Below are 18,789 nucleotides of genomic sequence, written 5' to 3' on the forward strand. Positions count from 1 at the left end.
CAATACTTTGTGCAATCTCCCTTTGCCAAGATAACAGCTCTTGGAGAATACATCGCAAGGGATCTGAGACCATTCCTCCATACAGAATCTCTCCAGATCCTTCAAATTTCGAGGTCCACGCTGGTGGACTCTCCTCTTCAGTTCACCCCACAGGTTTTCTATGGATTTCAAGTCAGGGGAGTGGGATGGCCATGGCAGGACCTCGATTTTGTGATCAGTAAACCATTTTTGTGTGCTAATTTTGATGCATGTTTTGGATTGTTGTCCTGCTAGAAGATCCACCCATGGCCAATTTTAAGCTTTCTGGCAGAGGCAGTCAGGTTTTCATTTTATATTTGTTGATATTTGATAAGAGTCCATGATGCCATATATCCTAACAAAATGTCCAGTTCCTCTGGCAGAGAAACAGCCCCAAAACATTAAAGAGCCATATTTAACCATGGACATGAGGTAGTTTTCAATATGGCTACTTTTCTGTGTGCACCAAAACCACCTCTGGTGTTTATTGCCAAAAAGATCTATTTTGGTTTCATCTGACCATAGATCCCGGTCCCATGTGAAGTTCCAGTAGTGTCTGGCAAACTGAAGGTGCTTGAGTTTGTTTTTGGATGAGTGTAGAGGCTTTTTTCTTGAAACCCTTCGAAATAACTTGTGGTGATGTTAATGACTTCGGATTGTATTTTTGGAGACTTTCTGACCCCAAGATGCAAGTAACTTCTGCAATTCTCCAGCTGTAATCCTTGGAGATTTTTTTGGCCACTCGAACCATCCTCTTCACAGTGTGTTGAGACAATATAGACACACATCCTCTTCCAGGCTGATTCATAACATTTCCAGTTGACTGGAACGTCTCAATTATTGCCCTGATGGTGAAAATGGGCATTTTCAATGCTTGTTCTATTTTCTTATAGCCACTTCCCATTTTGTGAAGCTCAACAACATTTTCCCGCTCGTCACAGGTATATTCCTTGGTCTTACCCATTGTGATGAATGACTAAGGGAATTTGGCCTATGTGTTACCTCAAATTTATACCCCTGTGAAACAGGAATTCATGGTTGAATGATTACCTGTTCCTAGTCACCCAGGTGTACTAAAAAAATTGGGATCAATGGGAATATACTTCAAATATAGTTTTCTCATATGAATTCATAGGGGCGCCAATAATTGTTGCACACATACTGTATTTAACAAAGATATTTTTTGTGCTTTGTTTGCGATTGTTTGATATCCATGAGTGCAGAGTATTTTTTAAAAATTATTTTGAACAAAACATCAAAAGTTGAAACAATAAAGACAATTTTTCACATATTTACCAAGGGTGCCAATATTAGTGGATTATTGTGTATAATTTATTTTATTTATTTTTAATAATTATTATAATTAATGTGCTCCACTGTAATTCTGATCTGAAGAAATTTAGCAGAATTATAGATTACATTTTAACATTTTCAAAAAGTTATTCAGCTTCCTAGCAGTAGCTCTTTGCAACAAGATTAGCATTAGCTACTGAGGCAGCTAGCAGAAAATCTAACAACCTGCCTACAAATATCCTCCCAAGGTGCATGTGGTTTTTCAAAATGTATTACCATCTCAAGATATTGCTGTTGTCTTGATATAAGTGAATTAGTTCAAGTGGTAGAGCGGCACAAAAATGTACCAGAACTATTCCTCTGAAATTGGAGTTTGATCTTAGGGTTTTCACACTTGGGCTGAATACTTGAGTCTGCATCCTGAACTGATTCATTTGGGGGAGGAGCTGATATTCACACATTCGCTTTCACATACAAAAAGACAAAAATTCCTTTCAGACTGTTTATTGATTTGACTGACATTCCTTTGCTATCAATACTCATGAGGTGAAGAACATTTTTCACAATGCTCCAGTCCAATGAAAGTCTCGTTTTATGTATTAATAAGACTTTCCTTCTCCTCTGCTGACCTTAATAACCCTTTACTTGCCATCATAAAAGTAGAAACAGGAAGTAATTTGACAAGTTGAACCAATCGCATCATTTGGCATTCTGTGATGAAGCGCATGAAAACAGCTTTTACACTTTATCAAATGTACAAAAATCTGGGAGCAAACTGCCATACAGTGTACATCTCCATACAGGCATTATTTGTGTATTGAAAATCTCACAGGGCTGAAATGTGTTTGCCTGTTTGAGAGCACAACATTATGCGGAAGCTGTTGGCTTTTGTGGGTTGTTGTCTGTTGGAGGAGTCGTTGCATATTTAGAGGGGCAGGAACAATTTTGTGTCACCTAGTACAGCAAAATGCGTAGTCTATTTTTGAACTGGCAAACTTGTTTTGGAGATTACTGCATACATCACTGAAAGAGATGCATTGGAATGTTTACAATAAATATATCAGTCGTTGCATTTGTCAGTTTGGCTTGACTGTTCTATATTTTTTTAATTAGTAATAATGGTCACCAAGATGGAATGGTTAACCATTTAACCTTCTCATATTTCATAGTAGTAACCTTCTCGCAAATGTTGTCTGAATGCCCATCACTAATAAAGGACTTTATTTCCATTGATAGTGAATTAATGAGGTCATACTGTGCACTGTATATATATATATATATATATATATATATATATATCCAGATAAGCAGTTAACATGACTGAAATTTTACCTTTAAATGCATTAGTGCATTAGTTAAGCATTAATGTTTTGTTCCTGGCTCTAAATAAAACACACAAATGCCTGTATTCAGGTGCAGTGGTGCTTCACGTTGCCATTTTGACAAGTGCCGTGGGCTCTGAGATGGAATCTGTTTTGAACTTAATGTGAAGACTAAATCCATGTCCAGAAACTTTAAAACTTTACTATCCACATCATTGATTCACTAATCAGACCAGAGAGGGTAAATGAAATGGCAAATCTGTGAAAGTGTGTGAAAAATGTTCTCAATTTAATAATGTTGATAATTACAAGTAATCGGGCACAGCAAGTGGGAGCAGTGGATTTTCTTCAGAAGCCACAATGAGACATATTTGGAAAACTAGATTTGAGTGGTTTTTTTTTCCATATATAGATTCTCCTACATTCTTTGTATAGTGCTCAGTTTTGATGAACCCTGAGCTGCTGCAACATTTGTGCTAGAGTTTGCTTGACCTATTTATAATGACCAATTTACAAGAATAATAACTTGAACTGTTGCTGATTGAGATCCTAAGCTTGTTAGACTCTAGGGTTTTATAGATTATTACAAGGGAGTCAACAGATTTAGACACTTTGCAAGACTGGATGATAAAAACAATTGAAGAAAAAGTGTGCATTGTCTGTTCACCAGTCCGAGGCTTGAGCTGCACCTCACAAGCTTTCCTGGGATAAAACGAAGAGGATTACTAACTGTGTCTAATCATAAGTCATCATCATAATGCTTGCTGACAGGATAGAAAGCAGGGTTAGGACATACTGTAGCATACAGTCCAGGACATCCTGGAGTTTAGTATAAACAAAACAAAACACATGGTTAAGGTGCCACGATGAGCTCACCATGATTCCTGTTAATGTATGAGACCTCGTTAACACGTCAAATTTGTAACCTTCACAGCACAGCAGTAGCCACATTGACCCCTCTGGCATCTCTGCAGCAAGATGTACGTATGTAAATCTTTCCTATGGGAGTCCCTCTGGAAGTTACACATGCCATACATAAAGGATTTTCTCCATGACATGTTGAAAGTGTACGCACATGCTCGGCACTATGTCATATTTCAGACCCCTTGCTGTTAAAAACGAGCAAGCAGAAGCCAAGAGTTCATGCATGGTTCATTTGTCAGGTCCATTTTACAGCTTAGAATTGTATGACACAAACTCTCCTAACACAGAAAAGCCCAGATGTCACTGAGACACAACAATGGAGCCACTGTTAGCACTCAAAAATAGAGAGATTTCCTCCAATTATGTTAATAGCGGCAGGTTATTACAATGAAATCCATATGGAGGCCTGGCCTTTGTCAGCCTCCTGAGCTTGTGGTGCTAATCCTATCGATCGGCAAGGTTTGGACAGATTGACAAAGCTGTTTTGTGGAGGTGTTTTTGTTAGCCTTGGTTTTCCTGCCTGACCGTTGACTCAAGTGATCTGCTGAACTGATAGCTCCTAAGCAAGGAAGTTCTTGAAAGGGTCTTGAAAGAAATAACACAAAGCAGTATTCTTTGGACTGCTGGTTAATGTTGATGAAAAATTCCTTCCCATCACCAGGTAAAGGAGGCAGTGAAATACCTCATACATAAATTGATTTAGATTAAATAGTGAGTGAGTAAGATGAATTTAAGCCAATGTACATTTGTTTCTTCCAACAGTCTCATCAGAATCACACATGGAAGCACCTGTGCTTTATTTTTGGTACATTAGTTATTAAAAAAACAGGTCTGAATAAAGATCATTCAAATTCCCAGATACATTAAAGATTTGCTACATCTCTGATCAAGGAATCCTCAATTTTATGGTTTGACATAAAACCTTTAAATTTGCTCATAAATACAAATTGAACCACATAGGATCCTACATTTAATCTTTTTTTTTCTCCCATGGCACATTTATCTGTGAATGTTGTGCAGAGAAGTGACAACCCAAATTAGCACTTCATCTAGTTGGCTAATTTGAGAAAGCTGCACAAATGCTTACAAGTGTGTTTTTTGTAAATCGCACACACTTTATTTGACATTTACACAGACCCATGTGTTAATTTGTCAGGTCAGAGTAATTATAAACCAAACTTCTAGGAGTATTTATCTTATAAAATGCTTTTTTTCAGTGAAACATTTGAATATAATTTTATAGTTTGTTTGGTTTTGGTGATAAATAGTTGCAATGCAGAATCTACACTATAGAGTAAATGAGTTTTTCATCCACATTGTTTGTTGTGACTACAAGTAAATGCCCGTCAGATTAAAACTGCCATTACACAGGAACTCAATTAGTGTGATAAGTGCATAAGATCTGAACCAGATTCTAGAACATGGGTGACAAACAGTGAGTGAAAATGTTTGGCAAGAAATTGCCATTTGTCTTAATTCAAACACAGAATGAAACATTAATTGATTAAATATGCATTAGGTCCAATTCATACCTTACACAAAATGTCAACTGTTCAGATTTTGAATTTATCACACACAATACAGTTTTTAATGTATTTCTTTTATTGAAGCAAAAAAGATTATCCAACACCTCTCACCAATGTAAAAAACGAATTGCCCCCATAAACTTAAAATCTGGTTGTGCCACCTTTAGCAGCAACTACAACCAAACGCTTCTGATAACTGGAGATCAGTCTTTCACTTACTTCTAAGACTAGGATTTACGCCTATACTTTGGATCATTGTCATACTGCATAATGCAGTTGCACTTGAGTTTCAACTTACGGACTGAAGACCGGACATTCTCCTTTAGGAGTTTCTGGTAGAGAGCAGAATTCATGTTTCCCTCAATTATTGCAAGTTGCTCAGGCCCTGAAGCAGCAAAGCATCCCCACATCATCACACTGCCACTACCATGCTTGACCGTAGGTATGATGTTCTTTTTGTGGAATTCTGTGTTTACACCAGATGTAACGGGACTCCTGTCTTCCAAACAGTTCCACTTTTGACTCATCAATCCACAGAACATACTCCCCAAAATTTTGAGGATCATCAAGGTGTGTTTTGGCAAAATACAGACAGGTTTTAATGTCCTTCTGGGTTAGCAGTGGTTTTCACATCGCCACGCTTCCATGGATGCCATTTTTGCCCAGTGTCTTTCTGATAGTGGAGCCATAAACAGTGACCTTATTGATGCACAAGAGGCCTGTAAGTCCTTTGATGTTGTCCTTGGGTCTTTTGTGACTTCCTGGATGAGTAGTTGCCGTGCCCTTGGAGGAATTTTGGAAGGTTTGCCACGTCTGAAAAGGTTCACTACTGTGCCTAGTTTTTCCATTTGAAGATAATGGCTCTCATTGTAGTTTTTTTGAAGTTCCAGCGCCTTTGAAATAGCTTTGTAACCCTTCCCAGACTGATGTATTTCAATCTTCAATTTCTTCCTCGTCATTTCTACAATTTATTTTAATTTTGGCATAGTGTTACTGTGTAAGATCTTTTAACCAACTTCTTGCTGTTGAAAAAGTTCTATTTAAGTGTTGATTTGATAGAACAGGGTTTGCAGTAATCAGGCCTGTATGTGTCTAGTCCAGCTGAACCCCATTATGAATGCTATTTCATAGATTTGGGGAATTAATAACTACTGGGGCAAATACATTTTCGCACAGGCCCAGTTGGTATTAGATTTAACATTAGATTTAACATTATCATTTAAAAACTGTATTTGGTGTTTTCTCAGGTTACCTTTGCTTTGTCTTAGATTTTGTTTTAATTTCTGAAACAATTTAGTATGAGAAATACAAAAAAAACAGAAGTTTTCACAGCACTGTATATATTGCTGAACATTTGACATTTTGAGTAAGGTATGAATTGGACCTAATTTAGTGTGTACACTTACAAGTTTGGCCATTTGAAATCCATGATTAAACAGGGTATATTTGAGTGTCCATGTGTATTTTTATATTAAAACAAAATAACTTTAATGAGCACAAGATTATACAGTTGTGCTCTGGCAGTAAATAAAATACCATACATTACCCCTTTATGAATAGTATTTATAATTAGTAATGATGCTTATTTTGTTTAGTCACTGTGATGGAGAAATTCTACAAAGGGACTTAGAGTGGACAATATTTCAGTCTTATGTGGATCGAGAATGATATAAATTGACATTGCCAAAGGTAGTTAAACACAATTACTTAGTATTAGTACGTAGGAAATACTTATGAAGTAACTTACACTATATGGATTATCTTTGATCAATTTAAAACTTACAAAACAACAAACACAAAGTGATAACCATAAAGAAATACACAACTAAACAAAACAGTACAGTATATGTTAAGTTAGCCTGGTAACACTTGTACTTGTCTATTGCATGAATTTGAAATACTACATACAAATAAACAAGGAAGGATGCAAACCGTTTTTCCCCACTGAAGTTAATGCCAGTGAAGTGCTGGAAGTTTTAAGCAAATAGATTTTAAGATCAAGAGAACCTTGAGCAGGAATCATAGTTTGATGGATGTCCTGCTTGGTTTTTCTACAAGTGGAGATTATCCTAGTGGCTGAGGACTGAAGTGGGGTTGAAGAGGGAGTGTATAAATGGTGGGGGTTAAAACTCGACTGAAATGTGAACCATACAAAGGCGAATGATGGTGCAGCTGGGTTTCAAAGTCGGCCGCTTCTGGTCCCTCTGCTCCAGCCATGCTGTGCTTTTCTTGGCATGGTCCAGCCAGTGGTGAGCAGATAGTTTTATGTAATGTGCAGCCCTTGGACTGCTATTCTGCTCATGCTAGGCTGCTAAGAGCCACTGAAATGTAAGGCCTGCTTTACTGTCCACTTGTGAAAGGCATTAGTGTGGATTAATTCTGGTCTTTCTGTTTTCAAACTGCAAAGTATACATATCCATATGGCACAGAGAAGCAGGATGCACTGTGGCCTTATTCCAGTATTAGTAGTTTCCTTATATTTCAGAAATTCCAGAATTGATGTTTTCACTGCTTGAAATGATCTGCTAAGATGTTTCACTGGCAAATAAGCTATTTCCTTCTTTTAGTTCTGCATGGCTTGCTTTGGCAGGATTCAGGTGATTATAGCAAATTACTTTTTTTCTAATCTGCTTACTTGATGAGTGGTCCCTACAGACACATTTGTCACGTGTTGAACTTCTTTCCTTCCTTTCAGAGCTGTTGTCTCATAAGAGAAATGTGTGTGATTGCCTCAACTGCCTTTTTTTCAAGGTTGAAAGGATTTTTGGCTATGCAAGCACCATCTGTGGAACAGATCCTTCCACTGAGGTTCTGATATTGTTTCCTGCCAATTGTTCTAAAGTACTAATTTACTAATATTCAACTTAGTATTAATGTAACTATAACCCTTAAACCAACTCTTAATTATTATTTGGAATTAGAACTAATTAGACAATAACTGATCTTTATATACAGTGTCCTCCACAAATATTGTCACCCTTAGTAAATATGAGTAAAGAAGGCTGTGGAAATTGTCTTTATTGTTTAACATTTTGATCTTTTGTTTAAAAAAAAAACAAAACTACAAAAATACTCTGAACAAAATATCAAATGTTTAAACAATAAAGAGATTTTTTGAGAAAGGAATTTTTCACAGCCTTCTATGCTCATATTTACCAAGGTGTCTATATTAGTGGATTGCACTGTAAACTTTACTTGAATTCATAAATGATCTCTATCTAAAACTTTACTTGAAGTCTAGTTGATTAATGTTGCAAAGTAGTATTAACCAATATTCAACCAGAATATTATCTGGCTTCCTATCAGATTTGAAGTGCTTGCATTAAATCACTTTAATGAACCTCCTTTATGTGTCACCTCACTCTTTAAGTGCCTTCAGCTCATTTCCGTGATGATCAATTGGTAATTATTAATCATAGCATACTCACATTAAAAGTCACATGTGCTTACATCATCATGGATATGGGGAAAAAAGGCAGCTGACTTTGATGTCATTGCTTAAAGAAATAAGCCGAAGTATTGGGGCAGAACAAGATTCTAAAAAGCAAGGGATATGTTGTTTCTGCTTAACGCATAGGAAATGTCTCAGACAGCATAACTGTTGCTAACCCAAAGTTGCAATCCCTTCTTGTACTTCTTGTATTCATAGTTATCATATGCTACCTTATACTATTAGTCCATATCCTCTCTCCTGTGTCTCTGTAAGCCTTGATAAGTCAGTGTGGACAAACCTCACAGCTTCCCTGTAGCTTTCTGGAATTAGCATGGCAGTGCTCAGGCCACCAGCTGCTGCTGCCTTGGGATGGGAAATGCGGAGTGGAGAGAGAGAGAGAGAGAGAGAGAGAGAGAGAGAGAGAGAGAGAGAGAGAGATAGTCCATGCCAACAGAAGGTACCCGCTGCCACTGGGGAAGTGCAGAGTTTGGGGCCAGGCACAGCCAGAGGAAAGCCTTGTACTGATATCTCACACAGGAAGGATGCATTTGAAATGTCTGCATGTTAGGACAAGTTGTAAATCCATGTGTCAGGGGCATGTAAAGAAGTTGGTCTGCTCTTTTAAAACCGGTTGTACTCAGGTGTTCAGGGGTTCAGTAATGGTTTTGCTCCACTTCCTCTGCAAAACCTTCATCAGCCAATATAATGCTGCAGAATCAGCTTCCTACTGCTTTATAGCACATTTGCTAACCTCTGTCAAGAGTCCTGGAGTTTGTGGCTCCAATATTTCTCCACTGGTGCTAGTGTTATACAAGTTCATAGAGATAAGTCTCTAAATCTTGATTCAGGAACCTAAGTGCAGACGCACTTTAACAGTGAAGGGAGTCTTCTCTTCAGAAGCATCCCAGTGAACAGCCTTGGGCACTTCTTGTCTGGAATTCAATCTCTTTGTTCTACTAAACTCCATGTGCACATGAAAGCCAGGAAGAGGGTGCGAACAGTGGAGCCATTGTTGGTGTATGCTTGCTTCTCCATGGTCTCCAGCGCTGCCACAGGCTCAGCCACCAGTGCTACAGTACAAGATTTGCATTCATCTGCTATAACTGGAGTTCAAGCCATGCTGATTAGCCCTACAGTCTATTTCAAATGGAGCTATATAAGCAAGCAGAGTGGATGAATGTCTTTCATAAGGGGGGTTTGAGTACACTGGAGTGTTTAAGCTTTTACATGAATTGGCCATTTGTGTAACTTTTGCAATTTATATTGTGCTTAACAAACCAAGATTCTTTGTGATGACACAGACTACTTTAGATACTTTAGACCTGGCATGTTTGACTAACTTTGGCATTGTGAAAAATTAGGGAAACAATTTTACATAAACAGGTCTTGCTGGAAAGTGGAGAGTTTCTGACAGGAGCAAATCAAGACTGTGCAATAATGTATTTTGTGAGTTTAACTTATAGAGTAAGATTTTCACCCTCAATAAGGCCAATGGAGATGCAACTATTTAAATTTAGATTTAAAATAAAATACTACTAAGCATTATTTTTGTGCAAAACTTTTTACAAAATTTGTGATACCACTTGCTGAGTTTTTTTGTGCTTTTTGTGGAAAATTACTTGAATTGGCGAAAATGTAATTGCATGAAATTGTTTTGCAAGGCCTTTCGCAGTGATGTTTATTGGTAAATGAAACTTTTAGTTGTACTTATATTCGACACATGTCAGCAGAAGAGGGCTTTGGCCTACTGTGCATTGTGATGACATCAGTTGAAGCATCTTGGTGTCACCGATCGGAGGCTGAGCCAGAAGCAGATGCAGAAGCAGATGCAGATGCAGATGCAGATAAAGACATTTATTTAAAGAAACGTACCAAGAAACAAATACACTATGACAACCTTGAAACACACTGTGGCAAGAAACCAACATCGAGACATGAACAACGGGAGTCTAAGACAACGAAAGACAAACTAATGGTGCAGACAAGGACTATTTATACCCATGAGTGCTCATTAACCAAAACATGAATCAGGTGCAGGTGGTCATGTGACAACTAGTGCAGTGCAGTGGCTGATGGGAAGTGGAGTCCAGAGTTTCCCGATACGTGACAGAACCCTCCCCCAAGGGCGCTACTCCCGGAGCGCCCAAAATTATATGTCCCCCATCTGGTGGTCCTGGCCCCCTGGAGAACATGTCCCCCGCAAAACCAGGAGGCCGGGCGGCTTCTACAATGGCACAGGGAGGCTGAGATATTTCCTCAGCAGAGCATGAAGGCAGCGCGACGTCCCCAGCTGAACTGGAAGGCCGAGAGAAGTCCCCCGTGCGGCCAGGGAAAGGAGCGTGGGTCTCCTCGAAGCAGAAGGGGGGAACGCTAGTTGCCATGGAGCAAGCGGGCTGAGCGACGACCTCAGCTGAACGGGGAGGCTGAGCGACGGCCTCAGCTGAACGGGGAGGCTGAGCGACGGCCTCAGCTGAACGGGGAGGCTGAGCGACGGCCTCAGCTGAACGGGGAGGCTGAGCGACGGCCTCAGCTGAACGGGGAGGCTGAGCGACGGCCTCAGCTGAACGGGGAGGCTGAGCGACGGCCTCAGCTGAACGGGGAGGCTGAGCGACGGCCTCAGCTGAACGGGGAGGCTGAGCGACGGCCTCAGCTGAACGGGGAGGCTGAGCGGCGGCCGCAGCTGAACGGGGAGGCTGAGCGGCGGCCGCAGCTGAACGGGGAGGCTGAGCGGCGGCCGCAGCTGAACGGGGAGGCTGAGCGGCGGCCGCAGCTGAACGGGGAGGCTGAGCGGCGGCCGCAGCTGAACGGGGAGGCTGAGCGGCGGCCGCAGCTGAACGGGGCAGCGGGACAGCCTCCTCGGCTGTGCAGGGCAGCGGTACAGCCTCCTCGGCTGTGCATGGCAGCGGGACAGCCTCCTCGGCTGTGCATGGCAGCGGGACAGCCTCCTCGGCTGTGCATGGCAGCGGGACAGCCTCCTCGGCCTGTCCCTCTGAGGTCGCCATGTTGACCTCAGGTGAGAGCTCCACAGCTGAGACCTCCCCGTAGGCTTCAGGCTGGAGCTCTGCTGTCCTCATTGCCCCCCCCCCAAAAAAAAATTTCTGGGCCAGCCTTCACCTCTGGACTGTGCAGCAAGGTGTGCCTCCCCTGCAGTGGAAAGCCCCAGATGCTCAGGTTACTTTGCTGGCTGTGTCGCAAGGCGGACTGTGGTGTGAGCGGAGCTTGGCGATGCGTGTCGGCGGACTGTGGCGTGAGCGGAGCTTGGCTGTGCGTGTCAGCGGACTGTGGCGTGAGCGGAGCTTGGCGGTGCGTGTCGGCGGACTGTGGCGTGAGCGGAGCTTGGCGGTGCGTGTCGGCGGACTGTGGCGTGAGCGGAGCTTGGCGGTGCGTGTCGGCAGACTGTTGGCGCAACGTGGCAAAGTACTCCACTAACATTGGTGGCATCCTGACGCCCCAGATATCCATCTTGGCGCTCTGCTGCTCCTGATTGTGGGTCTTTCGTTCTGTCACCAATCGGAGGTTGAGCCAGAAGCAGATGCAGATGCAGATAAAGACATTTATTTAAAGAAACGTACCAAGAAACAAATACACTATGACAACCTTGAAACACACTGTGGCAAGAAACCAACATCGAAACATGAACAACAGGAGTCTAAGACAACGAAAGACAAACTAATGGTGCAGACAAGGACTATTTATACCTATGAGTGCTCATTAACCAAAACATGAATCAGGTGCAGGTGGTCATGTGACAACTAGTGCAGTGCAGTGGCTGATGGGAAGTGGAGTCCAGAGTTTCCCGATACGTGACACTTGGCCTAAGTCTGTGGAAAATCTGCGGTAATTTTGAAAAATTTCCAGCTCCACTGAATGTTGCAGAGTTTGCTTGATTTTGCATTAATTTCTGCGATTGCAAAATTGCGAGATCCTGGAGGGACTGGTTACTATCATGAGGTAGGTACAGTGGGTTATTCTTCCTTTGTATCTCTTGAACCAAAGAATACCTATTTGTTTTGTTGCTCTTTTTGTTGATATGCTGGATTGCATGTTCTGCCCTGTTTTTGTTTTAGCACCTAGTTGTGCTTTGGTCCATCAGGGGTGGGGGTAATATCGGTGAACTGCCAACGCTTCTCACTGGCCCTGGCATTATGGGTAGTATTGTTTGCCATGCATTGTGTGCGAGGTCCCAGCAGGGAAACAGCTGTGACTGATGGACTTTCCAGACCTGTGTGCTGGCAGTGTGACATGTTCTATCCATAGCCTTCATCATACCCTTACATTCCTCTCTCTAAATCTTTTCCTCCCTATAAGCTTTCAATCCCTTGTTCCTAATATCTGTCATAGCACATGAAAAGTAGCTTTCAGTCAAGGAAAATGAGTTATTGCAAATAAGCATAGTGTAGGATAGTGCTGTAGATTTCAACGGTTGAAATTGATATCACTCCCAGAGATACATTAATTATATAATGGTCCAGCGTTGAAAAATTGGTACTACCAGACGTTGATAGTTCTTATCTACAATTATAATGATAAGGGTAGTCATGAATTAATGTTGTACATATGTTATTTATCCATCCATCCATCCATCTTCTATACCGCTTATCCTTCCTTCAGTGTCACGGTGAAACCTGGAGCCTATCCCAGGGAGCATCGGGCGGGGTACACCCTGGACAGGGTGGCAGTCCATCGCAGGGCAATATGTTATTTATATTCAACTAAATATACTTTCTGCTTATGTCTACATTAATGCACAATGTGAATATTTTACTTTAATCCATAACTTCACATCTCCCACTTAATACTGTAAATGTAAACAGATTGGCCGTAACATTACAACCACTTGCCTAATAATGTGTAGGTCCCCCTTGTGCAGTCAAAACAGCTCTGACCCATCGAAGCATGGACTCCACAAGACCTCTGAAGGTGTGCTGTGGTATCTGGCACCAAGCCATTAGCAGCAGATCCTTTTAGTTGTTGCGAGGGAGGACTTCCATAGATCAGACTTGTTTGTCCAGCACATCCCACAGATGCTCGATCAGATTGAGATATGGGGAATTTGCAGGCCAAGTCAACACCATGAACTCTTTGTCATGTTCCTCAAACCATTCCTGAACAATTTTTGCAGTGTGGCATTATATTGCTGAAAGAGGCCACTGCCATTAGGGAATACTGTTGCCATGAAGAGGTGTACTTGGTCTGCAACAATCTTTAGGTAGGTGGTACATGTATACACATGAATGCCTGGACCCAATAGTTACCAGCAGAACATTGCCAGAGCATCACACTGCCTCTGTCGGCTTGCCTTCCACCTGTAGTGCAGCCTGGTTCCATCTCTTCCCCAGGTAAGGCACGTGGCCATCCACATTATGTAAAAGAAAACGTGATTAATCAGACCAGGCTCTCTGCTTCCATGGCTCCATGGTCCAGTTCTGATACTCACATGCCCATTGTATGCACTTTTGGTGTTGGACAGGGGACAACATGGGCACACTGACCAGTCTGCTGCTACCTTTCTATTATAGCCAGCATGAACTTTTTCAGCAATTTGTGCTACACTTCTGTAGGATCGGATCAGACAAGCTAGCCTTCCCTCGGGCACATCAGTGAGCCTTGGGCACCCATGCACCTGTCGCTGGTTTACCGATTGTCCTTCCTTGGACCACTTTTCATAGGTATTAACCAATGCATATGGGGAACACCCCACAAGACCTGCTGAGATACTCAGATCCTTAGTCTTGCCCATTTTTCCTGCTTCCAACACATCAACTTTGAGAACAGACTGACTTTTGTTCACTTGCTGCCTAATATATCCCACCCCATGACAGGTGCCACTGTAACAAGGTAATCAGTTTTATTCACTTCACCTGTCAGTGGTTTTAATGTTATGACTGATTGGTGTAAATGTTTCAGTCAGTGTTGTGTTTATGTTATTGCTTTTGATTTAAGATTCAAACTGTAATGCATTAGCAGCTTAACAATACAAGATGTTGTTAGATTTTGTATTATAGAAGTGTTACCACAATGAAATAATTTACATCATTGTGACTACCAGATAAAAGAGTGAAGACACTCCAGAGTTTATCTTCTAGTGACTATCATTTAGCTGTTACTGCAACAGCCTGATGAAACATTCATCAACAGCACATAACTTACAGAATAAAACAGTCACTAAATGTTAGCTAGTTAGCTATATTCATGACTTCTGGATGAGGAGAGTTGCTCTGCTGTAATATCACAGCACATCAGAATGTAATAGTTTTTGCTGAGGGTCTGTGCATCTCCAGAGCTGACTAGTTAAAATATTGTAGAGAACAATACTTGAAAGTCTGGCCATTTCTAATTTTTTTTTACCCAGTTGGTTTTCTCTATGTATTTTGTTATCTGATCTATTTTATTCCCCAGCCTGTCAAAAAGTTTGGTACGAACCAGATAGTGTTAGCACAGTAGATAAACAGGCAGTAGATGAAAAAAACTTTTATCAGGTGACTAGAGGACTCGAATCACTCACTCTTGTCCGATATAACTGAGTTTGAAATACTGAAATACAGAGAAACTCACCGGCACCTCCTGTTAGTCACTACCAACTGTCATGAGTGCTCTAGCTCATCAATGTCTCACCAGGGTTACAGTACAAACTTCACAACAGAGGATAAATCAGAAGCCTAACATTCACTCTTTCACTCCCATTTTCTTCATTTACACTCGTATGCTCTCTCTCTCTCTCTCTCTCTCTCTCTCTCTCTCTCTCTCTCTCTCTCTCTCTCTCTCTCTGTCTGTCTCCCCTGCTTGGCTGCGGCTCCTGCCAGTCACGATGTAATCAGGCTTTTGTGCCTGAAGTTGAGGTGTTATGATGTTTGATGTATCTGAGCTGGTATATTATGTACACTTTCACAGATTTCTTACCAGTCTCAACCTGACACCTCTGACTGTGAATTCTATTACAGGATGGTCGATGTGACTCACAGTAGCTCAGGAACATCATATTATAGAGTATGTTTTCTCCCCTAAGTCAATATTAAATGTTTTTTTCTTCTTCTTTTTTTTTTTTTTTAACAAAAAACCCTACGCACTGTAACTTTTAATTGTGGAATTTTTAGAATGGTTAATGGTTTAACACAACATGGTGTTCAGTGGTTTAGAAGAACTCAAAAACATGAGTATGTTTTACTTGTAGGCTTATAATGAACCAATTATTATTCGGGTTATTGAGAATAGGAAAAATACTCTTTCACAATAAAGGGTTATTTCAGTTTAGGTTTGTGTTGGTAAACTTGTGTAATGCCTCTTACAGGTGGGATCTCTGGTGACTCTTGGGAAGAGGAAGTGACTCAGAATTGTTGGTTGCACTCACATCCTGGCAGGGACCATACAAGACGAGTGATTCTCTCACTACTCTGATTTCACAAGTATATGATCTTTAGATCCTATGTTCCTCTAGATAGCTGGACCCCATAGTCAGCATCATCACAACAACAAAAAAGAAAGCTGAGCCATTATAGCACATTTGTAAACAGAGAAAAAGTAGATGACAGTGAAATACACTGATGTGTGATCTTTTCCATCACACATCAGTTTCAGTGAATTAGTTGCATCCATAGAGCTCTCTCATTGTTTATTATGGACACCATTGATTAATGTTTTGATAATGTGTCCTTAGAAAGATAGAAAGATGTCTCTGTAACAAAACACTTGTTGTAATTGTGTGCTAGCCATTTAAATGTGGTTGAATTACATCATTATTGATTTTAATACGTACATACACATGAGTGTGAACCCTTGCCTCCTGCAGTAAAAATACTATTGATTTTACTACATGCATACACATGAGTGTGAACCCTTGCCTCCTGCCGTAAAGGTGCAGTTCTACTCACTCTGTTATGAGGAGAGAGAAAAGCATGTAGCCTGAGGAAGTAGGGGTGACGCATAGCTATAGGATCTGTTCCAACAGATGTTTTTAAGCACGTCTTCTTACTAGGCTAATATTCTGGGCATTTACACAAGGCCCTCTGCACCACATGTCTCTCAGCTTGAGTAATCTGCTTGTGAAGAGAGCCATTCCTCAAAAACAGAGCAGTTCACTGTGTTTATTGCTCCCGTCATCCTCATACTCATCTCTGTCATAATTGCCTTTTAATGGATTGCTTTATATCTGCAATTTATATCCTGACATCATATGGGAAATTAAATTTTATGTGACTGAAAATTATACACTAGAAACCCAGTAAGAACTACACTAAACTGCCAGTTTATTAGGTCATATGAGTCATGTGATTAAGGTGTGATGTATAAATCAGTTGGCATTAAATTAAATGTTGTAAAGAGAAAATTTGTGATTTTAGTGACTTTGAACTATTCAAAGTCAGCTATAGGATCTTCCAAGCAGCTTATTTACTGGACTTTTTTGCCCCCGACCCTGTCAAGTGTGTTGCGGATAGGATCATATCTGAATGTCATCTGATATGGCACGACGTATCAGAATTTATCTCGATTGGGGTACACCAGCTAAAGACCAGATCAGGCTCCTGTATTTCTCTTTTTGAATCTATTCCCAAGTATGGCAGCCAAAATAAAAGTGTAAACACCATAAATTATTCCCTAGTTTTGTTAATCCATCTGAGTAGAAAATTGTGAGAATGTATGATAATGTTAAAGCATTGAATTTTTAAACAATGATGAAAAAAAGAAAATACAAAATAAAATAAAGGTGATGAAATGGAGTCTTTTACCATTACAATTGGGCAGTAAATCATGCACACAATCAAAGGGATGTGTAGATCTTACCTATGAAAAACTGTGCAGAGTATAAATTTCATTTGATATAGAGATGAGACATTGGTCTGAATAAGGGTCCATTGGACCAGAGTGTTCCTGGCTCTCTATCCAGCAGGAAACTGCTCCCAAGAAAGCCCATTTCAGTGGGCACAGGGAATCAAAGCTGGATTTTTGAAGAGATGTGTGCTTGGATGAATCCTGGTCCCTATTACATCATTCTAATTGAATAATTAGAATTTCGTGCAAGCAACATGAGTCCATTTGGTCTCAACAGTAAAGGCTGGTTGTAGCAGTGTGATTGTGTTGGAGAATGTTTTCCTGGCACATGGTAGAGCCCTGATATCCACTGAAGAATGTCTGGATGGACATAGTGCATCTGAACAGTGTTGCTAATCCCTTCATGGCTATAGTTTATCCTCATTTAGGACACTTCCACATTGCATGCACCATATTCCAGAGGATATGTCATCACTGAATGATTCCAGGAACCTGCCAATGAGCTTTCAGAATTTCAACCCTATCAAGCATCCTTGGAGTAGGTGGACTGAGTTACTCCCAGCAATATGCACAATGGACACAATACAGTCCTTTCTGCATGATTGTTCCTCAGTATATCCAGCTTGTTGTAGAATACATGCTCAGGCAAATTCATGCTGTTCTTAAGAGCAAAAGAGGCACAATATACTAGATATGTGTATCTAATATTTAAACTGGCTATTTTTTTCTTCTTCACTTGGGATGGTAAGAGTGTTGGTTAGGAGAGATCTTTTAGCATGTGTGATTATGAATACTGACACCCTTTGTTGTCTTCAGTTCCCAGAATGCGGATTCTTCGGTATGTATGATAAGATCCTGCTCTTCCGCCATGACCTGAACACTGACAACATTCTGCAGCGACTCACGTCGGCAGAGGATATCCATGAGGGAGACCTGATTGAGGTGGTCCTCTCAGGTAAGTTCTTGGATTTTTACCTTGATCTACAGGAAATGAGTCCTTTGAAAGCTTTGCCAAGGGCATTTCTGGGGAAACTGCAGAAATCCTGTTTCATGTTTTCAAACAGATGGTCAGTGCTAGTGAGGTTGATATGGAACAGACTAGCGTTAACTGGATGAGACTGGAGTACAATTCTGACACTGTTGGACTGTTCTGGTACTGGCACATAACATTCTCTGTCAATAGAATATCAGTAAAAGCTTAGATATCTTTGAATAACTGCGAACAGGACAGATCCCTTAAGGCCACCATTCACAATCAATTTCAGCCGAGCCCCAAATTAATGTGAAACACCATGTGTGTTGAGAAAATTCAAGTTAGACATAGACTCAAGGGGTTCTCTTCTTTCAACGGACAAGGAGGATGACATACTGGCCCATATTGTTTAAAAAATCTAGTCTACTATAACACTCAGTACAAATAAATCAATAGAAAATCATAAAAGCCGGGTAAAAAAAAAAGCTTTGAATTTACAGTAAGCTTCTGGTTTTGGAAGGTTTATGGGCTGTT

The 18,789-nt window shown here is 40.7% G+C and overlaps 1 protein-coding gene across 4 annotated transcripts in view; it reads left to right on the forward strand.

Moving 5' to 3' along the window:
• Positions 1-18,789, forward strand: part of prkd3 (protein kinase D3) — a 50,979-nt gene that overhangs the window by 12,703 nt on the left and 19,487 nt on the right. For all 4 annotated transcript variants that reach the window (XM_017476736.3, XM_047157659.2, XM_047157660.2 and 1 more), the window contains one exon: positions 18,099-18,237. In XM_017476736.3, coding sequence (XP_017332225.1) covers positions 18,099-18,237 — 139 coding nt within the window. The remainder of the gene's footprint in view (positions 1-18,098; positions 18,238-18,789) is intronic.

This window comes from Ictalurus punctatus, chromosome 9 (assembly GCF_001660625.3).
Source record: "Ictalurus punctatus breed USDA103 chromosome 9, Coco_2.0, whole genome shotgun sequence".
NCBI lineage: Eukaryota > Metazoa > Chordata > Actinopteri > Siluriformes > Ictaluridae > Ictalurus > Ictalurus punctatus.